General features: G+C 45.1%; 1 protein-coding gene across 1 annotated transcript in view; it reads left to right on the forward strand.

The window, feature by feature from the left end:
- Window positions 1-22,732, forward strand: part of LOC137541285 (BPI fold-containing family C protein-like) — a 166,271-nt gene that overhangs the window by 35,023 nt on the left and 108,516 nt on the right. The window contains exons 2-5 of the mRNA XM_068262523.1: window positions 7,607-7,715; window positions 15,654-15,782; window positions 18,745-18,900; window positions 21,256-21,319. Of these exons, the coding sequence (XP_068118624.1) occupies window positions 7,684-7,715; window positions 15,654-15,782; window positions 18,745-18,900; window positions 21,256-21,319 (381 nt within the window). The 5' untranslated portion in view covers window positions 7,607-7,683. The remainder of the gene's footprint in view (window positions 1-7,606; window positions 7,716-15,653; window positions 15,783-18,744; window positions 18,901-21,255; window positions 21,320-22,732) is intronic.

Here is a 22,732-nt window from a genome sequence, read left to right on the forward strand (position 1 = left end):
TCCTTAGAGTGGACTAACCACTTTCAGTTCTGTTTTCTTCCTGACTTTTGGTGCTTTTCAGTTACTAATTGCTGAAAAGGTGTTTTGTTAAAAACAAAGGCCCATATGCAACTAACTTTTTCTCCTGAATTTTCTCATTGGTAATATTTTCACACCTAATCAATAAAATGCCTTTTAAGCCACCAGCAAGCAAGAACATACTCAAAATAACTTTGACATTACTTTTTCACCTACTTTTTTGGTACTTTTTCAATTGCAAAGTGCTGAAAAGTTTTTTTTTTTTAAAAGAAGTTGAAACATTGGAAGCAGGTCATTTTGGTGTGCACTCTTCCCTGCGCTGCACCTGACCTGGGCGCCACCATAGACATAATGTTATTATGTCTATGGCCGTGCAGCAGTGTAATTTGGGTGCCAGCAATGGCTGGACTCCGATTACATCTCCTTCTGAGTTGCTATGACTCAGAGGGGGAATAGTAATTATTACTGCCAGAACGTGTGCAGCAGCAAGGTGAACCATTACATACATAATGTATTGTACTGTCCACATTTTTAGATCAGTGCATTTTATATAGTAAATAAAAAGAAAACTGTTTCAGGCATTTCCCATCTTTACTGCCTCTGACTGAAGCCAATCCTGACGTCATTTGCTCCCTTATGTTTTTTTTCTCCTAGAAACTGCACTGTAATATCTAGCTTGCTTTGTAAACATATGTGAGCACAGCATAGATCATATTTCAGCAGCTTCTGCAGAGGGGTGAGGTGTATTTCCCTTCTCAGCCTGATGTCACACTGAACTGCCATCAGCCAATCAATGAGGAGCAGGAATGTGGGTGGGGAGAGAACAAGCTTCCCTCTCCTGGGCAATGTACCAAATAGAGCCTGGCTGACTGAGATAAAAGTTATTACAGCAGAAATATTAATAATTATATTGGAATGCTTGCAATGCAGGATCAGGTTGTAGATTGCATAATAAACAGAGCAGTGGTTAAATGGAATTTAATTTTATAAGTGACAATCCCACTTTAAAAGCAGCAAGATCTTCTTTATAACAGCACGTGATGTTTGTCTCCTTACTGTACAGAAGTAGTGTTGGGCGAACAGTGTTCGCCACTGTTCGGGTTCTGCAGAACATCACCCTGTTCGGGTGATGTTCGAGTTCGGCCGAACACCTGACGGTGCTCGGCCAAACCGTTCGGCCATATGGCCGAACTAAGAGCGCATGGCCGAACGTTCCCCGAACGTTCGGCTAGCGCTGTGATTGGCCGAACGGGTCACGTGGTTCGGACCCGAACGCGCTCTGATTGGCCGAACTGTCACGTGGTTCGGGTAAATAAATACCCGAACCACGTCATATCTCCGCCATTTGTCTGTGGGTTTAGCTTTGGGTAGGCAGGCAGGGTAGTTCGCGCTCCAGCCACGCTAGCCAGGGTCCCCCCCAGTCATTGTGTGTCACTGCTGGGAACAGTAGTACACCGCTCGTTCAGCCACACTATATAGCATTCTGTGTACTGTTCTGTGTCTGCTGGGAACAGTGGTACACCGCTCGTTCAGCCACACTATATAGCATTCTGTGTACTGTTCTGTGTCTGCTGGGAACAGTGGTACACCGCTCGTTCAGCCACACTATATAGCATTCTGTGTACTGTTCTGTGTCTGCTGGGAACAGTAGTACACCGCTCGTTCAGCCACACTATATAGCATTCTGTGTACTGTTCTGTGTCTGCTGGGAACAGTAGTACACCGCTCGTTCAGCCACACTATATAGCATTCTGTGTACTGTTCTGTGTCTGCTGGGAACAGTAGTACACCGCTCGTTCAGCCACACTATATAGCATTCTGTGTACTGTTCTGTGTCTGCTGGGAATAGTGGTACACCGCTCGTTCAGCCACACTATATAGCATTCTGTGTACTGTTCTGTGTCTGCTGGGAACAGTGGTACACCGCTCGTTCAGCCACACTATATAGCATTCTGTGTACTGTTCTGTGTCTGCTGGGAACAGTAGTACACCGCTCGTTCAGCCACACTATATAGCATTCTGTGTACTGTTCTGTGTCTGCTGGGAACAGTAGTACACCGCTCGTTCAGCCACACTATATAGCATTCTGTGTACTGTTCTGTGTCTGCTGGGAACAGTAGTACACCGCTCGTTCAGCCACACTATATAGCATTCTGTGTACTGTTCTGTGTCTGCTGGGAATAGTGGTACACCGCTCGTTCAGCCACACTATATAGCATTCTGTGTACTGTTCTGTGTCTGCTGGGAATAGTGGTACACCGCTCGTTCGCCACTGTATAGCATTGTGCTCTGTGTCGCTGCTGGGAATAGTGGTACACCGCTCACCCGTCACTGTATAGCATTGTGCTCTGTGTCGCTGCTGGGAATAGTGGTACACCGCTCACCCGTCACTGTATAGCATTGTGCTCTGTGTCGCTGCTGGGAATAGTGGTACTGTATAGCATTTCTGTACTGCCACTGTACTGCTGCCAGTCAGCGTGTACTGTAAGGATAAGTGAAATGAGGAAGAAATCCGGTGAAAGAGGGAGGGGCAAGGGAAGAGGTGTTTCCCCTGACGGTTCACGTACAGGCCACAGGGGAGCACCCAAGAAAACCCACTCAATACCGCCCATGTTGTCCAGGACAACAACCCTCACAAATCCAAAAGAACAGGACCAGATAATTACTTGGATGACCTCTCAAGCGTCCAGCAGTGGGTTAAGCAGCACCAGCACATCACGCACGAGGTCCGAGTCCTCAGCCAGTTACAAGGAGCCAGTGGGCACAAAGCTGACACAACCGGCAGCGACACCACGCACACAACTGCCAGATAACCAGTCCGATGAATTACCTCAGGACACAATGGGGTATTCGCAGGAGCTATTCCCAGCCCAACAAACTTCCACCTTTCAAAGGTCAATGGAGGAACAGCCAGAAATGTTGTGCCTGGATTCACAACCGTTAACTGTGGGAAATGCACCGCGCACTGAAATACAAGGCGAGTCCGAAGAGGACTCGGAAACCCAAATCCCAGAGCAATTTGGGCAGGAGGGGTTGCAATTGCAGGAGGTCGGCCGACAAGATCTGGAAGACGACGTTGGAGTGTGCTGCGCAGAGGTTGTTGTGGGGAGCTCTACTCCACGGCGGTGGCCCACAATGACATATGACGAGTTTGAGGAGATGGAAGAGGAGGGTATGGACAATGTGGACAGAGACCCAGATTTTGTTTGTGAACGAGAACATCGCCGTCGTAGCAGCAGCACAGATGAGTCTGTTGAAGAACACACTGCTGCACGAGTTCGCCTTGTGCCACAAGGTAGGCGGCGCGCAATTTCAGGCACCACAAGCGTGGAAGTTCAAGTGAGAGGCAAAAGAGGAGCAAACAGAAATCGCCAGCAAGGAGGCAGGTGCTCCAAAGTCTGGGCTTTCTTTGAAGACTGCACTGAGGATGTTACCATGGCGATTTGCAAGGTGTGCAAGACCCGCCTGAGCAGGGGGAAAAATATTAACAACCTCTCCACCACCAGCATGAGCCGTCACATGCTATCCAAACATCCCACTCTTTGGGCAAACGCGTCAGGACAGGGTACCAGAAACAACACTGCCTCCCTTGGGTTCACCAGACTCACCACCAGACCCGCCTCAGCAGCAGCAGTAGCCCAGCCATTGCGTGGTTCACAACATTCACAAACATCAGACGACGCTGACACTGTCACTTTCCGGAGTAGTGCTCTTGAGGTCTCCCAGTGTTCATCAAACACAACAACCAACAGCCCTTCCGTGTGCAGCGCTACGGTTCAGTTGTCTGTGTCGGAGATGTTTGAGCGCAAGAGGAAATTGCCAGCAAATGACCCCCGGGCCGTGGCAGTAACAGCCAGCATAGCCAAGCTTCTGGCCTGCGAAATGCTGCCATATCGATTGGTGGAGACAAACAGCTTCAAGGGCATGATGTCAGTGGCCATCCCACGTTACGTGGTTCCCAGCCGCTACCACTTTGCGCGCTCTGCAGTGCCTGAGTTGCATGAGCACGTGGTCAGCAAAATAACCCGAAGCTTGAAGAATGCCGTTGCCTGCAAGGTTCACCTCACCACTGACACCTGGACGAGTGCGTTCGGCCAGGGTCGATACATCTCCCTTACCGCGCACTGGGTGAACCTTGTGGAGCCTGGCAGCGATTCCTCACCTGCTACGGCACGGGTGTTGCCCACGCCACAAACAGCTGCACCGCCGTCCCTCCCACTGGATAACAGCAGCACCTACCTCTCTGACTCCTTCTCCTCCAACGCATCTCAAAGCTGTACCTCATCCGGAAACGCTAACCCAGCAGCAGTAGGATCGTGGAAGCAGTGCAGCACAGCTGTTGGCATGCGTCAGCAAGCGTTGCTGAAGCTAATCTGCCTTGGGGATAAGCAGCACACAGGGGAGGAAATTTGGAGGGGAATAAAGGAACAGACGGATTTGTGGCTGGCACCGCTGGACCTGAAACCGGGCATGGTTGTGTGTGATAATGGGAGTAATCTCATTCGCGCTTTAAGGTTGGCTAAGCTGACACACATCCCTTGCCTGGCGCACGTGATGAACCTAGTAGTTCAGCGGTTCCTGAGGACATACCCAGGCGTGCCCGATCTGCTGTTGAAGGTGCGTCGAGTGTCCAAACATTGTAGAAATTCCAGTACTGCTTCGGGGGCACTCGCCAAGATGCAGGAGCGCTTCAATCTCCCCCACCATCGCTTGCTGTGTGATGTCCCTACGCGCTGGAATTCTACGCTGCACATGCTAGCCCGCTTTTGCGAGCAGAAGAGTGCAGTGGTCCAGTACATGACGGCGCAGTACCGAGGCGCATCCGGCCAGCTGCCAAGCTTCTGTGGATCCGATTGGGCCAACATGTTGGACCTCTGCCAAGTCCTCCAAAATTTTGAGCAATCCACGTTGCTTGTGAGCAGTGACAACTCTTCAGTCAGCATTACCATACCACTGCTGTGTTTACTGAAGAGGTCGATGTTAAAAATCAAGGGAACAGCTGTCATGATGCAACTGGGGGAATCTGAAGGAGAAAACGATCAGCGTGATGGTACCAACATCAGGCCATCCGCCTCAGGGAACGCTGGCCCCAGCAGCTATGACGAAGAAGAGGAGGAGGAACAGCTGGAGTTGGAGCAGGAATTTCATGCCACCACTGACGAGGGCCAGAGCGGTGCACGTTGGACTTCCACAATTCAACGCGAATGGTCAGCAGAAGCAGACCAGGAGGAAGGTGACGACTATGATGCATCACAACAACTATCACAACGCTCACAAGAGGATGATGAGGATTCTGGTAGGACTCTGGCACACATGGCTCAATTCATGCTAGACTGCATTGAACGTGACCCACGCATTGTGCGCATTCTGGACAACACCAATTACTGGGTTTATACCCTTCTGGATCCACGGTACAAACACAATGTTCCAAAACTGCTTGAAGAAAGAGTCAGACAGGTCAAAATGGAAGAATACCAGCAGGCCCTTGTGGAGACTTTAGAGAGGAGATTGACATCCTCCCCCTCCTCTAGCCAGTTGTACGCAGACAGACTGACTTCCGCAAACCCAGGACGACCAGGAGGGCAGCAAACAACGCAAGCCGCAGCTAGTACCCAAAAGGGAATGGTATCGGCAGTGTCCTTGGAGTGGGAAAATTTTCTGACACCCATGCAGCCGCAGCCCACTGAACAGCAAGCGTGCAGATCCACCTCCAACACCGATCGCCTGGAGAAGATGGTCAAGGACTACATGTCAGATGGCGTAGCTGTGTCGAACCATCCATCTGCACCCTTCAACTATTGGGTATCGAAGCTAGACACCTGGCACGAACTGGCAATGTACGCAATAGAGGTGCTGGCTTGCCCGGCAGCCAGCGTTATGTCGGAACGCTGTTTCAGTGCTGCCGGAGGCATCGTCACAGATCGGCGTATCCGCCTCTCTACAGAAAATGCAGACCGTCTGACTCAAATTAAAATGAATCAATCCTGGATTGGAAATGACTACGCAACACTCCAGGACCCCAACCAAGTAACATGACCAATGAACATCTGGGATGGTGTTGCGTTTCCGGGCCCTGTTTATTGAACCTCTCATCTGTATTACATTTATGACTGCATGGCGGCAAAAAGCATTGCTGCTATATCCGCACGCTTTTTGTCCACATGCAAGGCCTGGGTTGTTGTGTCTCACAAAGCGTGGCCTTCTCCTCCTGCGCCTGCTCCTGTTCCATCACGTCTGCTGCTGCTGGGTTAGCGTTGCCGCGTGGTCCCTGTTTATTGAACCACTTATCTTTATTACATTTATGACTGCATGGCGGTACAAAGCATGCTATCCGCACGCTTCTTGCCCTCATGCAAGGCCTGGGTTGTTGTGTCTCACAAAGCGTGGCCTTCTCCTCCTGCGCCTGCTCCTGTTCCATCACGTCTGCTGCTGCTGGGTTAGCGTTGCCGCGTGGTCCCTGTTTATTGAACCACTTATCTTTATTACATTTATGACTGCATGGCGGTACAAAGCATGCTATCCGCACGCTTCTTGCCCTCATGCAAGGCCGGGGTTGTTGTGTCTCACAAAGCGTGGCCTTCTCCTCCTGCGCCTCCTCCTGTTCCATCACGTCTGCTGCTGCTGGGTTAGCGTTGCCGCGTGGTCCCTGTTTATTGAACCACTTATCTTTATTACATTTATGACTGCATGGCGGTACAAAGCATGCTATCCGCACGCTTCTTGCCCTCATGCAAGGCCTGGGTTGTTGTGTCTCACAAAGCGTGGCCTTCTCCTCCTGCGCCTGCTCCTGTTCCATCACGTCTGCTGCTGCTGGGTTAGCGTTGCCGCGTGGTCCCTGTTTATTGAACCACTTATCTTTATTACATTTATGACTGCATGGCGGTACAAAGCCTGCTATCCGCACGCTTCTTGCCCTCATGCAAGGCCGGGGTTGTTGTGTCTCACAAAGCGTGGCCTTCTTCTCCTCCTGCGCCACCCTCCTCCTGTTCCATCACGTGTGCTGCTGCTGGGTTAGCGTTACCGGTCCCTTTTCCTGGAACCTCTTATATGTATTACATTTATGACTGCATGCCGACAAAAAACATGTTACCTGTGCAAAGAAAACAGACATTTCCCGCATTTAAAAGACAGTTTTCCCTTTGAAACTTTAAAATCGATTTTCTCAAAAACTATAAGCTCTTTTTGCTAATTTTTTTTTCCTCTTGTACCCACTCCCAAGGTGCACATACCCTGTAAATTTGGGGTATGTAGCATGCAAGGAGGCTTTACAAACCACAAAAGTTCGGGTCCCCATTGACTTCCATTATGTTCGGAGTTCGGGTCGAACACCCGAACATCGCGGCCATGTTCGGCCTGTTCGGCCCGAACCCGAACATCTAGATGTTCGCCCAACACTATACAGAAGCAATGAAGCTGTCATGGTTGCTGTTGTGGAGTGGTCTGTGTCTGTCTACACACAGTAGTCCAGGCGTGATCATGAGAGTCACTCAGAAATGGCTGAACTACAGTAAGTTATTTCTAAACATTTATAGCTTTTAGGATTTCAAACTTACCCCTTTGGGAAATTAAAAAAAAATTGTGTTTATAGTTCGCACAGAGGGAGTGGAAGTCTTCCGTCACATTCTACTCTATGATCGCCTTCCCGATATCAGTGGGACCACACGTATGTTTGGCCAGGTTACTTATTCAATCTCCAGGTAAGCAACACATAGAACTTGCTTTAGGTCTAGTTAACCTCCCTGGCGGGAAGATGATTCCTTCATGATTTTAGGGTCTAAAAGCTTTTTCACCACCAATTAGGCTTTGTTTGAGTGGTGCATTATGCTAAGAAATATTTTATTCTAAATGCATTTTAAACAAGAATAATAAGGACAAAAAACCAATGGAAAACTCTAATTATTTCTCAGTTTTCGGGCATTATAGTTTTAAAATAAAACTGTAACGATTGGTGTCAGCAAGAACAGATTTTCTGATTATTGGTGATCTGCAGTATCACCAATAATACAGATGCTATACCTGATTATGTAGTGATCTGCAGAATCACCAATAATGCGAGTATAGCGAGACACAGGACAACCAGATGTAAAGTTAGGCGTTTGGTGCAACAGTAATACAGATAGAGATACCAACTTCCCAGAGGAGCTAGTAGAGGGAGATATCTCTATAGAACACAGGGATCAGCATTCCAGCAAGCCGGAGATTCAGATGAACTAGTAATCAGTTCACCCAAGGAGCGGGTGGTGCACAGTAAGACAGCGTATACTGATCACCCGTGGAGCAGGTGATTCAGACTGCACTGCAGCCGGTGGTCACCTGAGGAGCAGGTGATTAAGACTGTACTGCAGCTACTGGTCACCTGAGGAGCAGGTGATTCAGACTGTACTGCAGCTTCTGGTCTCCTGAGGAGCAGGTGATTCAGACTGTACTGCAGCTACTGGTCACCTGAGGAGCAGGTGATAAGCTGTACAGAAAATCCCTCACCAGGGACTAGGCTCACTGGTGAGGGCAGGAGAGTCAGACAAGCAGATTCGGCAACAAATGGACAGATACAGTACAAAGACAGAAGGCCAAATCAGAGTAGTGTTCAGGCTGAGTCGGCAACAAGGATCAGATAGGCAGAAGCACAGGATCAGTAGACAGAAGAGTAGTCAAGGCTAGCAGAAGGTCATAACAAATAATACAATTCAATTAGTACTTTAGCTATCAACAGAATCTGACTAAGTGTGGATCCCCAGCTCCTGCTGGTTCTAGAACACTTTGGGATCTGACTAAGGTCTGAGTGCTAACACGTAGCATTTGCAACAGCAGACGAGGAGCTACTGACAGGCAGGTCCTATATATACTAAGAGCGCCCCACAGCGCCACCGCAGTCACTTAGCCAATCAGGAGCACTGCTGGAGTCAGCTGACTGGCCGATCAGCTGACTCCCCCTTCTATTCGCATAAAGGTCCTTTCACCTGGTGCGCGCGCGCGTAGCCCTCAGTCTATGTGCAACTGAAGGACCAGGCAAAACTCCACCATGTAATTGCGCGGCGGAGGCCGCCGGCTGAGACACGGAGACAGCTGCCCTGCCGCTCACCACTGCGGCGGCATCTCTGCTATCTATTACAAAAATATAAAACAGTCCATTAAAGCAACACATTTTATTTGCCCATTTGTCCTGGCTATTGCAACATTTAAATGATATCCCTAGTACAACGTACAGCGACAATATTTTATTTGGAAATAAAGGTGCATTTTTTCAGTTTTACATCCATCACTAATCACAAGCCCATAATTTAATTATAATATATAAACCTAACCAAAAACTGGAGTCACCACATGTGCATAAAATTCCAATTTATTCAACACTTGCACATAAGAGAATACTGTGTCAAACTGACCACGTCCCCATTAAAAACAATATGCCAGCACAAGGAGCAACACAGTGTTGGCTATAGTGCAGCTGGACACCCTGTAAGTAATGAACAGGGTGAAAAACGGGTGTAGGATAGGCGTACGTTAAAAAGGGGCGATGGGAAAAAAGGGCGCCGGGTTTTTAACGATAAACATGGATTACGTTTAAAAATGTATTTCGTTTAAAAGTAATGTTTTTAAACGTTATAAATCATTAAATAATGTGTATTAAATCGGCAATTGTAAAAACGTTAATCTTTCGTTTAAATAATGAAACGCATAATAACGTTTAAAAAAAAAATTACTAAGTAACCCTCCCTGTACCTACCCCTAACCCCTAGACCCCCCTGTTGATGCCTAAACCTAAGACCCCCCCTGTTGGTGCCTAAGTAACCCTCCCTGTACCTACCCCTAACCCCTAGACCCCCCTGTTAGTGCCTAAACCTAAGACCCCCCTGTTGGTGCCTAAACCTAAGACCCCCCTGTTAGTGCCTAAACCTAAGACCCCCCTGTTGGTGCCTAAACCTAAGACCCCCCTGTTGGTGCCTAAACCTAAGACCCCCTGTTGGTGCCTAAACCTAAGACCCCCCTGTTAGTGCCTAAACCTAAGACCCCCCTGTTGGTGCCTAAACCTAAGACCCCCTGTTGGTGCCTAAACCTAAGACCCCCCTGTTGGTGCCTAAACCTAAGACCCCTCTGTTGGTGCCTAAACCTAAGACCCCCCTGTAATTGTTTTCGTTTAAAAATAATGTAAAAAAAAAAAAAAAAGTAATGTTTTTCGTTTAAAAATAATGTTTGGGAAAAATATTGTACTGGTTTTCGTTTAAAAATAATATTTAAACATGTATAAATCATTAAATAATGTGTAATCATGAGAAACAGTAATAAAACATTAAGTCTCCGGGCGCCGCTTTTAAAACGTTAGTTTTCTCCGGCGCCCTTTTTTCCTACCGGGCGCCCATTAAACGATATTTATTATAGAAGTGAATGGCGGCGCCCGATTTGTCCACTAGCCTCAGGCGCCCGAATTTACTGTTTCCGTAGGATAGGGATATATGTATCTATCCTATGTGCCAGACCAATTGAAGAAGTGTGAAGACAGGCGATAGAAGGGGCAGTGGAGCCCAGAGTGTCAGAGAACCGGGTGGAGTGCGTGCATAAAGAAGGGCTTACCGGTGGAGCTGGACAGGAGGTAACCGTTTGGCCTTTCTGCACACATTATTAGTTACATTGGTGCATATTAATTGGCCATGTATACATAATACTGTTGATGGTGCTTGTCCGGTTCTTGTGATTTCCTATCTTTATATTAGCATTCCTACAGTGCCTGGGTTTAACCAACAACAAGTACGCTAAATAGGAACTAATGCGTTACAGTGTTACTTTAGAAGTGACGCAGGCAACTCATTGTTGCCTGCGATCACGGGGGCCTTAGGGGAGATGAATGAATGGGAACAAAGTTCCCATTCATTCATCTAACAATCGGTAGCGGGAGAGGCAGAAACGAGCGAATGGGAGGCAGCGCGATGGCACGATTGGAGACTTCTTGTTGGACAAGAATGGATTGGCTCAGGGGACTTCTGTCCCCTGCCACCAATCCCCCCTGCCACCCAGAGCATCCCGCGCACAGCCCCCCAAACTGCAGGGACATGAGCCTCATGTGCCTTTGGCTGTAGCAGCACCTGCCGCGGACATGAGACTCATGTCCCTGCGGCTAAAGTGGTTAATATAGAGGGTTTTCCAGCATTTCAACTGAACAGTTAAGAGCCAAACAACTGCTGATCCACTTTATGTGACACCTTATGTGATTCAATTAGACCATTTAAAGGGAACCTAAACTGAGAAGGATATGGATTTTTCCTTTTAAAATAATACCAGTTGCCTGACTCTCCTGCTGATCCTGTATCTCTAATACTTTAAGCCACAACCCCTCAACAAGCATGCAGATCAGGTGCTCTGACTGAAGTCAGACTGGATTAGCTGCATGCTTGTTTTAGGTGTGTGATTCAGACAGCCACTGCTACTGCCAAAGAGCAGCCAGACTGACAAGCAACTGGTATTGTTTAACCTGCTGAGCGTTCTGGACGAGCTGAGCTCGTCCAGAGACGCCGGAGGGTGCCGCTCAGGCCCTGCTGGGCCGATTTTAACGAAATAAAAAAGGAGCACACGCAGCCGGCACTTAGCCAGCCGAGTGTGCTACCTGATCGCCGCCGCAGCGCAGCGATGCGCCGCGTGCAGCGGCGATGCGCCACCTGCAGCGGCGAAAGAGTGTCCCCCCAGCCGCCCGAGCCCAGCGCAGCCGGACCAAACAGTTCCGGCCAGCGCTAAGGGCTGGATCGGAGGCGGCTGACGTCCATGACGTCACTCCGCTCGCCGCCATGGCGACAAGGAAAGCAAAACATTGCGGCCCTTCTTGTTATTTCTGATCGCCGGAGGCGATCAGAAGTGCGGATTAGGAGCGCCCTCTAGTGGGCTTTCATGCAGCCAACTTTCAGTTGGCTGCATGAAATAGTTTTTTTTTATTTAAAAAAAAAAGGCCGGTCGCCAGCCTGGCGATCTTTATAGAACGCCAGGCAGGTTAAAAGGAAACATCCATATCCCTCTCAGTTAAGGTTCCCTTTAAACAAGTGGTTAGATTATATGGGTGTTTATCATCCTTGACAGCTGATTGCAGTTTACCAGCGTATTATACAACATCTGACTGACGTTTCTGCTGCTGAATCGTCATATGGAAAGCTGAGCTAATGTCATATGACCACTGGTGAAAGCTTGCTACTGTTATTGTGAACAGTTATGCTGTGGTTGATGCAAATGTACAATGGCTCTACCCACTGGCTATAGTAGGCATTTGTTGAGCTTTTTTCAATTCCCTGTTTGCCATGCCTCAATACTGCTTAGCTACTTTGCACAGCTGCATGAAAACCAGCGGGAGCGCATACGCAGATGTCTACTGTTGACTTAAAGTGTATCTGCCACCAGGCGCAGCTGCGGGAGCTCTTCGACCAGACTTGGGTCAGCTACAGTGCTGTTTTCTGAAGCACTTGTATATTAAAGAAACAGCGATACTCCGCTTCAGATAAGGTTTTGTTTCAGGGAAGTTCAAAGGCTCATTAGCTCTGCTATGTGTCATAGTTTAAAATACAATTTGTGGTTTGTAAATTGCAAATATGACAGCATAATACAATGTTAGAAAAAAGCGTCCGCATAGCACGCGCTCTCCACTATACTAAGTATAGCTATGTATAAGTATAGCTATGTGCTAAGTATAGCTATACTAAGTATAGCTGAGAGCAAAGCATCTTTATATTTCCCTCCAGGGCTCCCCATTGGTTCCTTAACAGACCAATGGGGATCAGAAGGATCCCCAATCGTCTGTTAAGGAACCAATGGGGAGCTCTGGAGTAAATTTGCAGGCTGGTATAGTGCAGGGTGCGAAGTCCCACACGGCCGGGCCTCCGCATTCTGGCTATCCCAGCCTGCATGGGGGACAAGGGGTTAAAGAAGCTAGGGAGGATGAATCCCATTTAATTTTTTTTTAATATTTCCCACGCTCTGAAAACATTAACCATTTCAGCCCGTGGGTATTTTTCACCTTATGGACAAGAGGAATTTTCACATTTCAGCTCTCTTCTCTTTCATTCCCCAATAACTTATCACTAATTATCGCAACAAATTCCTCTATACCTTGTGTTTTTCCACCACCAATTAGGCTTTCTTTGGGTGGTAAATTATGCCAATGATTTTTTTTTTAAAAAAAATTCTAAATGCATTATAATGGGAACAATAACAAAAAAAATGGAAAAAAAATATTTATTTCTCAGTTTTCAGCCATTATAGTTTTAAAATAATACATGCTACTGTAATTAAAATCCAGACATTTTATTTGGCCATTTGTCCCGGTTATTGCAACATTAAAATGATATCCCTAGTATAATGTATGGTGACAATATTTTATATGAAAATAAATGTTTTACGTTTGGGAGAATGCAGTCTGGATGAAATGCTTCTTTCGGCTGTCTCCAAACGTACATTCGGACGGAGGTCGGAAATAAGGTAAACGATGATTCGTCAGAGAAAATCACATTTTTCTACTGCTCAAGGGACCAATTCTGGTGGTTTCTACACCACTCTAAAATGCTTTGAAACATTAGTCTTTGAGAGCAGAAGTTTTCTAATTGCAGTTCTTCCGTGGAATCCAGATTTGTGCAGCTCCCGACTAACAGTTTTTGTGGAAACTTGGTTCTGTAGGTGTTCATTCAGGTCTGCAGTGATTTTAGGAGCTTTTCTAACAATTCGATTTAGAGTCCGACGGTCTCTCTCAAACAACTTTGACTTTCGGCCACAACTGTGTTTTGCTGAGGATGATTTTCCTTCCCTTTCAAAGGCAGTCATTACTTTTGAGACAGTACCTCTTGAAATGCCAAGCATTCGGGCAGTTTCTGTTACAATAGCGCCTACCATATAAGCACCAACAATTTGGCCTCTTTGAAAGTCTGAGAGATCTGCCATTTTTATAAATTATAACCAACTTTTGTATAAATATCTGTATGAAAAAATTAATTTAACATATCAAATAACAAAATGAATGTCCCCCAAATGGAAAGATGTATGTGAATATATAACTAGAGTCACCAAAATCCACACGCCAATGGAGCCGATGTACTGTTTACTCGGAGACACCACTAAACTTGCCCCTTCCCGTGCTCAAAGAACCCTTATTGGGCTGCTCTTATACTACTATAGAAAAGCGATAATACTCAATTGGAAGAGCTCAGAGCCTCCCTCTATACAGTACTGGAAAAAACTGGTAAACGACTCCCTACATCTTTATAAAGCAACATATGTGGCTAGGGGGTGCCCCCAGAAATTTCATAAAATATGGAAGCCATGGACCAGTGAAAAAAGCACCAGCATATAAATAAAATCCCCTGAATATGATCTGAAGCTATGATACATATTGGAAAAGGGTATGCTATAATGAACATGATATGTGAAACACTATATGTAAGAAATGTATAATAACCCTGAACTGTAATGCAGGTATGCTGATGGCGGGGGGGGGGGGGGGGGGGGGGTGTTCCGTTGGGTATGACGGTTGCAGTGTTCGTTCATGTGCATTGTTCTTTGGTAATGTACCTGTCACCCACCTGCGAGTGAGGGTCAGGTGTGTATTTCAATGTTCTATGTTTACAAAAATTCAATAAAAAGGAATTAAGAAAAAAATAAAAATAACAAACTGAATAAACAAAAAAAATTAACATGTCATGTTTTGATTGTTTAAAACATGTTGAAAGATTATGATGCCAAAACGTTAGGTGTTTCCATTATTTTGTCCAACCCCTGTGCATGTTAGTACATTATCTGTCATTTTACTGCAGTAGCATTGCTACTTTTTTCCTCTAACGTTAACATTGATTTTCTCAAAAACTATAAGGTTTTGTTTTTTTTTAAATAAAAATTGTTCCTCTTGTTTCCACCATTCTTTTTAACATACTCTGCAAATTTGGTGTTTCTAGCAGGTAATGGGGCTTTGCTATTAACTTCTAAAGTCGGCGGCCAGGGAAACATTTCCCGCACTCTGCACGTGTACTTTAAAATCATTTTTCTCAAAATGATTAGGTCTTTTTGAAATTGTATCCTCTTGTTCCCACTCTTCTCCTTAACATACCCTGAAAATTTGATGTTTCTAGCACGTACGGGCACTTTGCTTAACCACTAGAGTCAGCGGCCAGTGACTAATGTAAAAAAAAAATGGCAACGGCATTTTTTTGCATACAAAAGCATTTTTCGCATTGAATATTTAACCAAAGCACATGCACAGTATATTTACGCGTAAATTACACCTAATTGCATAATTACAGGTGTAATTACGATGCTACTGTGACAAACACAGTATGCTGTATGTAACATAATCGTATTTATGCATTAATTACGCAAAATTTAGTCAAAACATAATTGACCCAATACGAGCAACACTATTAGTGATCACTGTGTTTGGCTCAAAATGATCACAGAGTCAGAAGCCACCAGTGAACAGAGTTTAGTTGTAGGCAGCTTATTAGTGATGGAAGCATACAGAACCGGGCTACTGGCAGTGATAAGAAGGTGCAAAGGGGACATAGATTTCAGTAAGCTGCACCTGGAAGAGGTTAAACAAGCCTTTATAGGAATATGGTTTACTATCACTGTATCTGGGGACTACAGCAACTGAAAACCTGATGTTTTACTTGTTCTTCTAGCATCATCGTTGAAGAATTTAATATCTCCAGCTGTGAAGCTATTCCCGTTCCTCCAACAGACGTTGATGTCATTGCTCGAGGTGTCAATGCCAAAGTACATGGCCACTTGGATGTCAAACATTGGTTGATGTACGTATTTATGCTAAGGGTACACAATTACTTCCTCTTTGTATTCACGTAGCACTAGCATCATTTTTTTTTAATATAGATTTTTTTTTGGGGGGGGGGGGTGCAATTTTTGCAATCTAGAAAAAATAGGGTGCTCAGAGGTAAATCCATGCAAACACACAGAGAAAATACCCATTGTGTAGAGACAGTGTCCTGGCCCAGCCTTGAGCACCAGCTCTTCCTGGTCATACCTACATACCACCATATATGATACTTACTACTATGTATGATAGTCATATTCTCTGAAGAGGAGTTAATTTACATAGTGCCAGCATACTTTGCACAGCATTTTATGAAGTACATTGAATACATTTTAGCACTAACTGTCTGTGACGAGCTTACCTTCCAGCGGCAGGTCCCATGACGTCTTCGGTGTGGTCCGGGCGAGCGGCGGGACTGCCACACTGGAATCCTCTGGCGGCATCCCCGGCTTCCCTCCGGCGGTGTCTTCCGGCTCGCGCGTGACCCAAAGGTCGCATCGCGCACATGGGAGTTCTAGTGAGCCTTATAGGCTCAGGAAGAGGGTTAGGGATGATTGCAGGTGAAGTCACTAGGTGACTCCACCAAATGGGAGTGGCTGCTTATAGGGAGTTCATGTATTTAAGGCCAAAGCATTCATTGCTCGGCGACCTTGATACTAATCAGTTCGCGGTTTCTAGGTCTAGCTAGCTACTTTGAGCTACATTAAAGCGGTCTACTTCAATTCAATTTTCTCAATCTACAAGGTCTTTTTGATTTTTTTCCTTTGTTCCTATCCTTCTCCTTGACATGCGTAGCAATTTTGGTGACAATAGCATGTATGGGGGCTTTGATATTAACTACTAATTTTGACACAAAAATATGCAAAAATTACGTGAAATTATGAATGGATTACACAAAATCTATTTAATTTCCAAATCGTAATTACGTATGGCCATAATTGCGCCAATTTACACAAAATTTTGCAGAATTGTAATCAGCAGATGATGATCATCACTAGTCCCTCAGTGGGGCTCACAATATTCCTGGAGACAATTTTTGTGGCATGCCAGTTACCCTACTAGTACACTCTTTTATAGCAAAAAAAAAATCGCAGGATTGAAAAGAAACCCTCGCAAGCACCCAATCTAAAGAGAGGGGAGATGGACACACTAGGTAGGGCTGTAGAATTAGTATTCAGTAGGGAGTGGCTGTGCAGCAGGGGGTGGGTTGGCCACCTTAAAGAGAATCTGTACTCTAATATTCTTACAATAAAAAGCATACCATTCTATTCCTTATTTTCTCCTGTGCCCCTCTGTGCTGTTTCTGCCACTCCCTGCTGCAATCCTGGTTTGTAATGAACAGTTTTAGGCAGTGGTTACAAACTAAAGACTGGCTTCTAACCACAGTATCATAGGCTGAGAACTAGCTCAGGGCTGGTGCACACCGAGCGGCTTTTTGGGCGTTTTCAGATCCGCTTGCGGCTGCGGATCTGCTTGGTCAATGTATCTCAATGGGGTGGTGCACACCAGAGCGGGGGGCGTTTTGCAGAAACGAAAAATGCCTGGGTGAGGCATTTTTTGGATTGCGGGTGCGTTTCTGCCTCAATGTTAAGTATAGGAAAAACGCAAACCGCTCTGAAAAACGGCACTTCAGAGCGGTTTTGCAGGCGTTTTTGTTACAGAAGCTGTTCAGTAACAGCTTTACTGTAACAATATATGAAATCTACTATACTGAAAACCGCAGCAGCAATCCGCAAAACGCTAGCAAAACGCCTCATAAAAATAAAATAAAGCGTTTAAAAATCTGCTAGCATTTTGCGGATCTGCTAGCGGGTTTTGGTGTGCACCAGCCCTTACTGTGTGACTCATGCAGAGCTTGGAGGGTGTGTGTAAAGCTTCTGCCAATGACAAGCAGTGCTGCACATTCCACACTTTCCAGCCTCAGCCCGACAGACACGACAGAGGAAAGGAGATAAGATTTATTACAGAGACAGTGCAAGTAGGAAAGGCTGCAGTAAGACAGACCACATTAGAACAGGTATAGGAACTTATAGGATAGAAGAAATAAGGCTTAAAATGTTGTTACAGAGTCTCTTTAAAGAGGTGGGTTTTGAGGACTTGCTTGAATGTGTTGAAGAAGGGGGCAAGTCTGATGAGTGGTGGAAGGGAGTTCCAGAGGATGGGGGGGCTCTTGAGAAATGCTGAAGGCGCACATGGGAGTGAAAAATACGTGGCCCAGTTAGGCGAAGGTCATTGGAGGACCGGAAGGGTGTATACATTTGAACAAACTCCAAGATTATTATTATTTAGTATTTATATAGCACCAACATCTTCCCCAGAACTTTACAGAGTATATCCTCTTGTTACTTAACTGTCCCTCAGAGGGACTCACAATCTAGTAATCCCTACCATAGTCATATGTCGATGTGTGTATTGTGTAGTGTATGTATCATAGTCTAGAGCCAGTTTAGGGGGAATCCAATTAACTTATCTGTATGTTTGTGGGATGTGGGAGGAAACCAGAGTGCCCGGAGGAAACCCACGCAGACACAGGGAGAACATGTAAACTCCATGCAGATAGTGCCCTAGCAGAGATTTGAACCGGGGATCCAGCGCTGCATGGGGAGAGCGCTAACCACCACCCCACCGTGTTGCCTGTAGTTAGGGCAGGTTTTATGCACAGATATATAGGCCAGAATCTTGAAACTTATCTTGAATCAGATAGGGAGCCACTGCAGGGATTTACAGAGGGGGAATATGGATGAGAAGAATGGATCAGTCTGGCAGCCGCATTCATACCTGATTGAAGGGGGGCAAAGTGGTTCAAGGGGAGGCCAGACAGAAGGGAGTTGCAGTAATAGATTGTGTTTTTGTCAGGATTTAGATCGGGGGCTCTAGTGCTATTTTACTTTACTTCCCAAATAGTCTCTCTGTGTTTCATTGAATGCATTTTCATTCAACAGAAAGGACTCTGTGACTTTTAATCTTGCCCTTTGGGATATATCTTCATCAGGAACGCTAGCAACATTTAAAGACCCTTCTGGGCGTCCCGCTGTGATTCTGTCTGCTTGTCAGTCAGAAGTGGTGAAGGCCAAGCTGCACCTGTCTGGAGGGGCCAGGTGAGTATGCGTCATCTCAGGAGGAGCTATGCATGCTGTCACCTTCTTTCACCATCCTAATGTCACAGGATCTAATCACTGTTATCAGACAGGATCTCTTGCAAACAGGATTTACTATATCTAAGCATTACCACACAAACATCGGAAGACCAGTTACAGCACGAAAACAATGCATGCTACACATAAAACCTGTCTGGCAAGGATGAATAATCCATTTCCTGCTTAAGTGGTACCTGAAGTGTCGCGTATCACAGTGAGATAAACATGTATTTACTAAAACAGCTTAGAACTTCACCAGCTTTCCCTTGATCTTGAATAACCCAGTGATGCAAATCACAGAGCCGGGCTACAAGGCCATTTTCTCTTCCATATCACTAATAAAAGGATTGAACACTTCTGTATTACTGTGAGAAACAAGTCTGAAGAATCAATGAGTGAAAAGTTCAACTGAACCTTAAAAAAGAACTTTAACCAAGGATTGAACTTCATCCCAATCAATAGCCAATACCCCTTTCCTATGAAAAATATTTACCCTTTCTTGAATAGATCATGAGGGGGGGGGGGTGTCTGTATGGCTGATATTGTGGTGAAACCCCTCCCACAGTGTGATGTCGTGGCCATGGTACAGTTTGCTGCCTGTGAACCTCATTGCTTTGTGGGAAATAACAGCTTTTTCCAACTGCCGAGCAAACAATATCTCCCTCTGTGCATAGAACTCTCAGTAAAAAAACATTCCATTCCAATCACCTGGCAGAGATAAAAAGTTCTCCACCAGTGATAAATTTCATATTCATGTAAATCACGTAGAGGAAAAATTTTACAATGGGCAAACATTGACTAAATAATTTATAATTAAATATGGTAAAAAAATTAATGATGTTATTTTCAGTACAGTTCCTCTTGGGTGTTACACTATAATATACACATAATGAAATGCAAAACAACCAAAATGGGATGTGTTGCAAACAAAGAAGCAACTAACATCCAAATATACAGTATGAGGTTTTAAGGTTTCACATATACACCAACAGAGTAACCGAGCAGCTCGGGGTGACCCAAACCACTAGGAATGTATAGGGGGCTAAAAGAGACCAAAAAGACCTCTTACTAATAAGCAATGCTTGGTGAAATTTGCCTTCTTAAAACAGAAGGAAACTTTCAATGATTCAGATTGCAATGACCCACAATGCACCACTACTGAATATGCAAATTATCTCTTTTCACCTCCTGTAAGCCAAGCAAGCATCCAGAGCCGCTGGTGTATAGCAAGCCTATAGCTTTAAATATTACACAGCTACATCAACCCCACATGTAGACAGCCTGTTTCGGATGTTTGGTCTTCATCAGTACATGGCAGGGATTAATATGGCTTATATGATAGTGCTTAGACCAGTACAACAGAGTAACCAAGCCTATCCCATATAGCCATATCAATTTGCCTGGCTTACTGGGGCAAAAAGAGATAATTTGCATATTCAGTAGGGATGCATTGTGGGTAACCACTAATGTTTACTTGTAGCTGAATCCTTGCAAGTTTCCCTTCTGTTTTAAGAGGGCAAATTTCACCAAACATATACGCCTATCAAACTCCACCCTTCTAGTGGGTATTGGAAGGGAAAAGAAGGCGTGTCTCTGTCATAAGTTGCCCAGTGCAGATGAACTGTTTTTGGTGGCATGGCAACCCTATTTTTATTCTAGTTTCGTAGATAGGCCCCCACTTACTCTCATGCAGTATCAGTGAGTGTGCAAGTACTTCAATGTGCATCAATATTGGCTAACTTTGTGCTTGCTGACATGTAAAAATGCGTATTGCTTTTGTCACGGATTGCATTGCGCACACCAACATGTGCGCTTCTAGCAATGAGCGGCTCCACATTGCAGTGTGCAAAACAGCATCCATTACAACACATTGTGTCAGTGTGAAAGTACCCTCGAAGGGAGCCTTAACTGAGAGGGATATGGATGTTTCCTTTTAAACAATACCAGTTGCTTGTCAGTCCTGCTGATTTATTTGTCTGCAGCAGTGGCTGAACCGCACACCTGAAACAAACCTGCAGCTAATCCAGTCTGACTTCAGTCAGAGCACCTGATCTGCATGCTTGTTGAGGGGGCTGTGGCTAACAGTATTAGAGACACAGGATTAGCAGCAGAGTCAGGCAACTGGTATTATTTTAGAAGTAAAAATCCATATTCTTCTCAGTTTAGGTTCCCTTTTTAAAACGTATAAGAATATAAGATTCTGGGAAAGTCTACCAGAATTAGTATCATAGGTACGTATATTTATATCATCCTGCAAATTGTTACAATAGTTTGCATTGTTGCTAATTATGACTTAACATGTATTATATTTTACAGTTGGTTCTACAATCTCTTCACTTTTCTGCTAGAAAAGCCCATCAGAGATAACCTTAACCGAAAGGTAAATTAGGATATTCATTTATGCATGAGAGTGTTAGCTTTCTCTTAAAGCTGGGAAGTAGAGATTATGTCATTTTTGTTGCTAAGTTTTAAATAATTACTGTACCTACCAACATGAGACCCACTAGCAGAGCTTTTTTTTAAAGTGAACTTGAGATTTTATGGGAGTGCAATAGGTGAGCACACACGTCTGGGCCGAGCATGCGCGATGAAGCGGGATTTGGACAGAATACGTCCAGTGGAGGTCAGAAGTGCCCTGGGAGATGGCAAGGGCCTCAAGGGGGTTGGAGGAAGTCCCAGGTAAGTAGAACACCTGAGATGACTTTTGTGCACTTTAAGGTCTTGAGATTTGTAAAGCTCTTGCTAATGTAATGCCATGGGTATTAAAAAACAAACAAACACATTCTTCAAGTGGAATCACACACATATCATTACATTAGCAAGAGCTTTTCAAATCACAAGCGCATAGAAAAGCACTGCTAGTAGGCTCCAAGCAAAAGTCAGTGTGGGTGGAGGTCAGTACCTCATACATACCTCTTCAACAGATAACTGTCCACTTGTTTGAAGACATGGGGACAAGTCACAAAATTTGTGTAAAGTTGATGTGTGCAGGCAGTGCATAACAAGTTTACCAATACTTATGCATGGTACATAATAGGCGTTGCGCAAATAGCGCAACCTGTGTTACCTAGGGTATAAACGCATTGTTAACAATACATGTGTTTCACTACTTACTGAATAACGCATGTTGCTAGTATACCACTCATTACACAAGTACCGTAACACGTGCATTGCTTGCAACTTGTGCGTTACGTAGGTTAGTCAAGCTGGCTTTTTGCACAACAGGCATTGCATACCTTGCAATAGTATTGGCAAACTTGCCATTCTCTGCTTGCACACAGCAACTTTTCAAAAATGTAGGGAATCGCCACCATAGCCCCCTAATTATTACTCACACCCAGCGCACTTAAGGCTGTTTTCCTCTGAGAAGCTTGGTTGCGAATCCACTGCACGTTTCTCCCATTTTTTTACTGCAGCAAATTTTGCCGCAATTGCACAGCCATCTGTGAACAGGAGAGAAACAAGAGAAAAAAAAGTTTAGGAAATTATTTTAAGACACTGATTTGTGGGGGGGAAAAATCGCATAACAGTGCGATTGCTATGCAATTTGCGAATGCACGAAAAATGTAGCAGGCATGACGATTGCAATCGGGAAAATCCATCTGAACTGGCTCTAAAGCTGAATTATTGAAAACATTGTACCTTCTATTTTAAGAAGGAAAATTTATATTTAGAATAACAAACAATATCTAAGAACCACGGAGTAGTTACCAAAATAAACCTTCCTTGTCTCACCTTACTAACTGACATGTACTGTATTTACATCCAAACAATACTAAGGGTGCTGAAAGCT

The sequence above is a fragment of the Hyperolius riggenbachi genome, chromosome 12 (assembly GCF_040937935.1).
Source record: "Hyperolius riggenbachi isolate aHypRig1 chromosome 12, aHypRig1.pri, whole genome shotgun sequence".
In the NCBI taxonomy this organism is placed as follows: Eukaryota; Metazoa; Chordata; class Amphibia; order Anura; family Hyperoliidae; genus Hyperolius; species Hyperolius riggenbachi.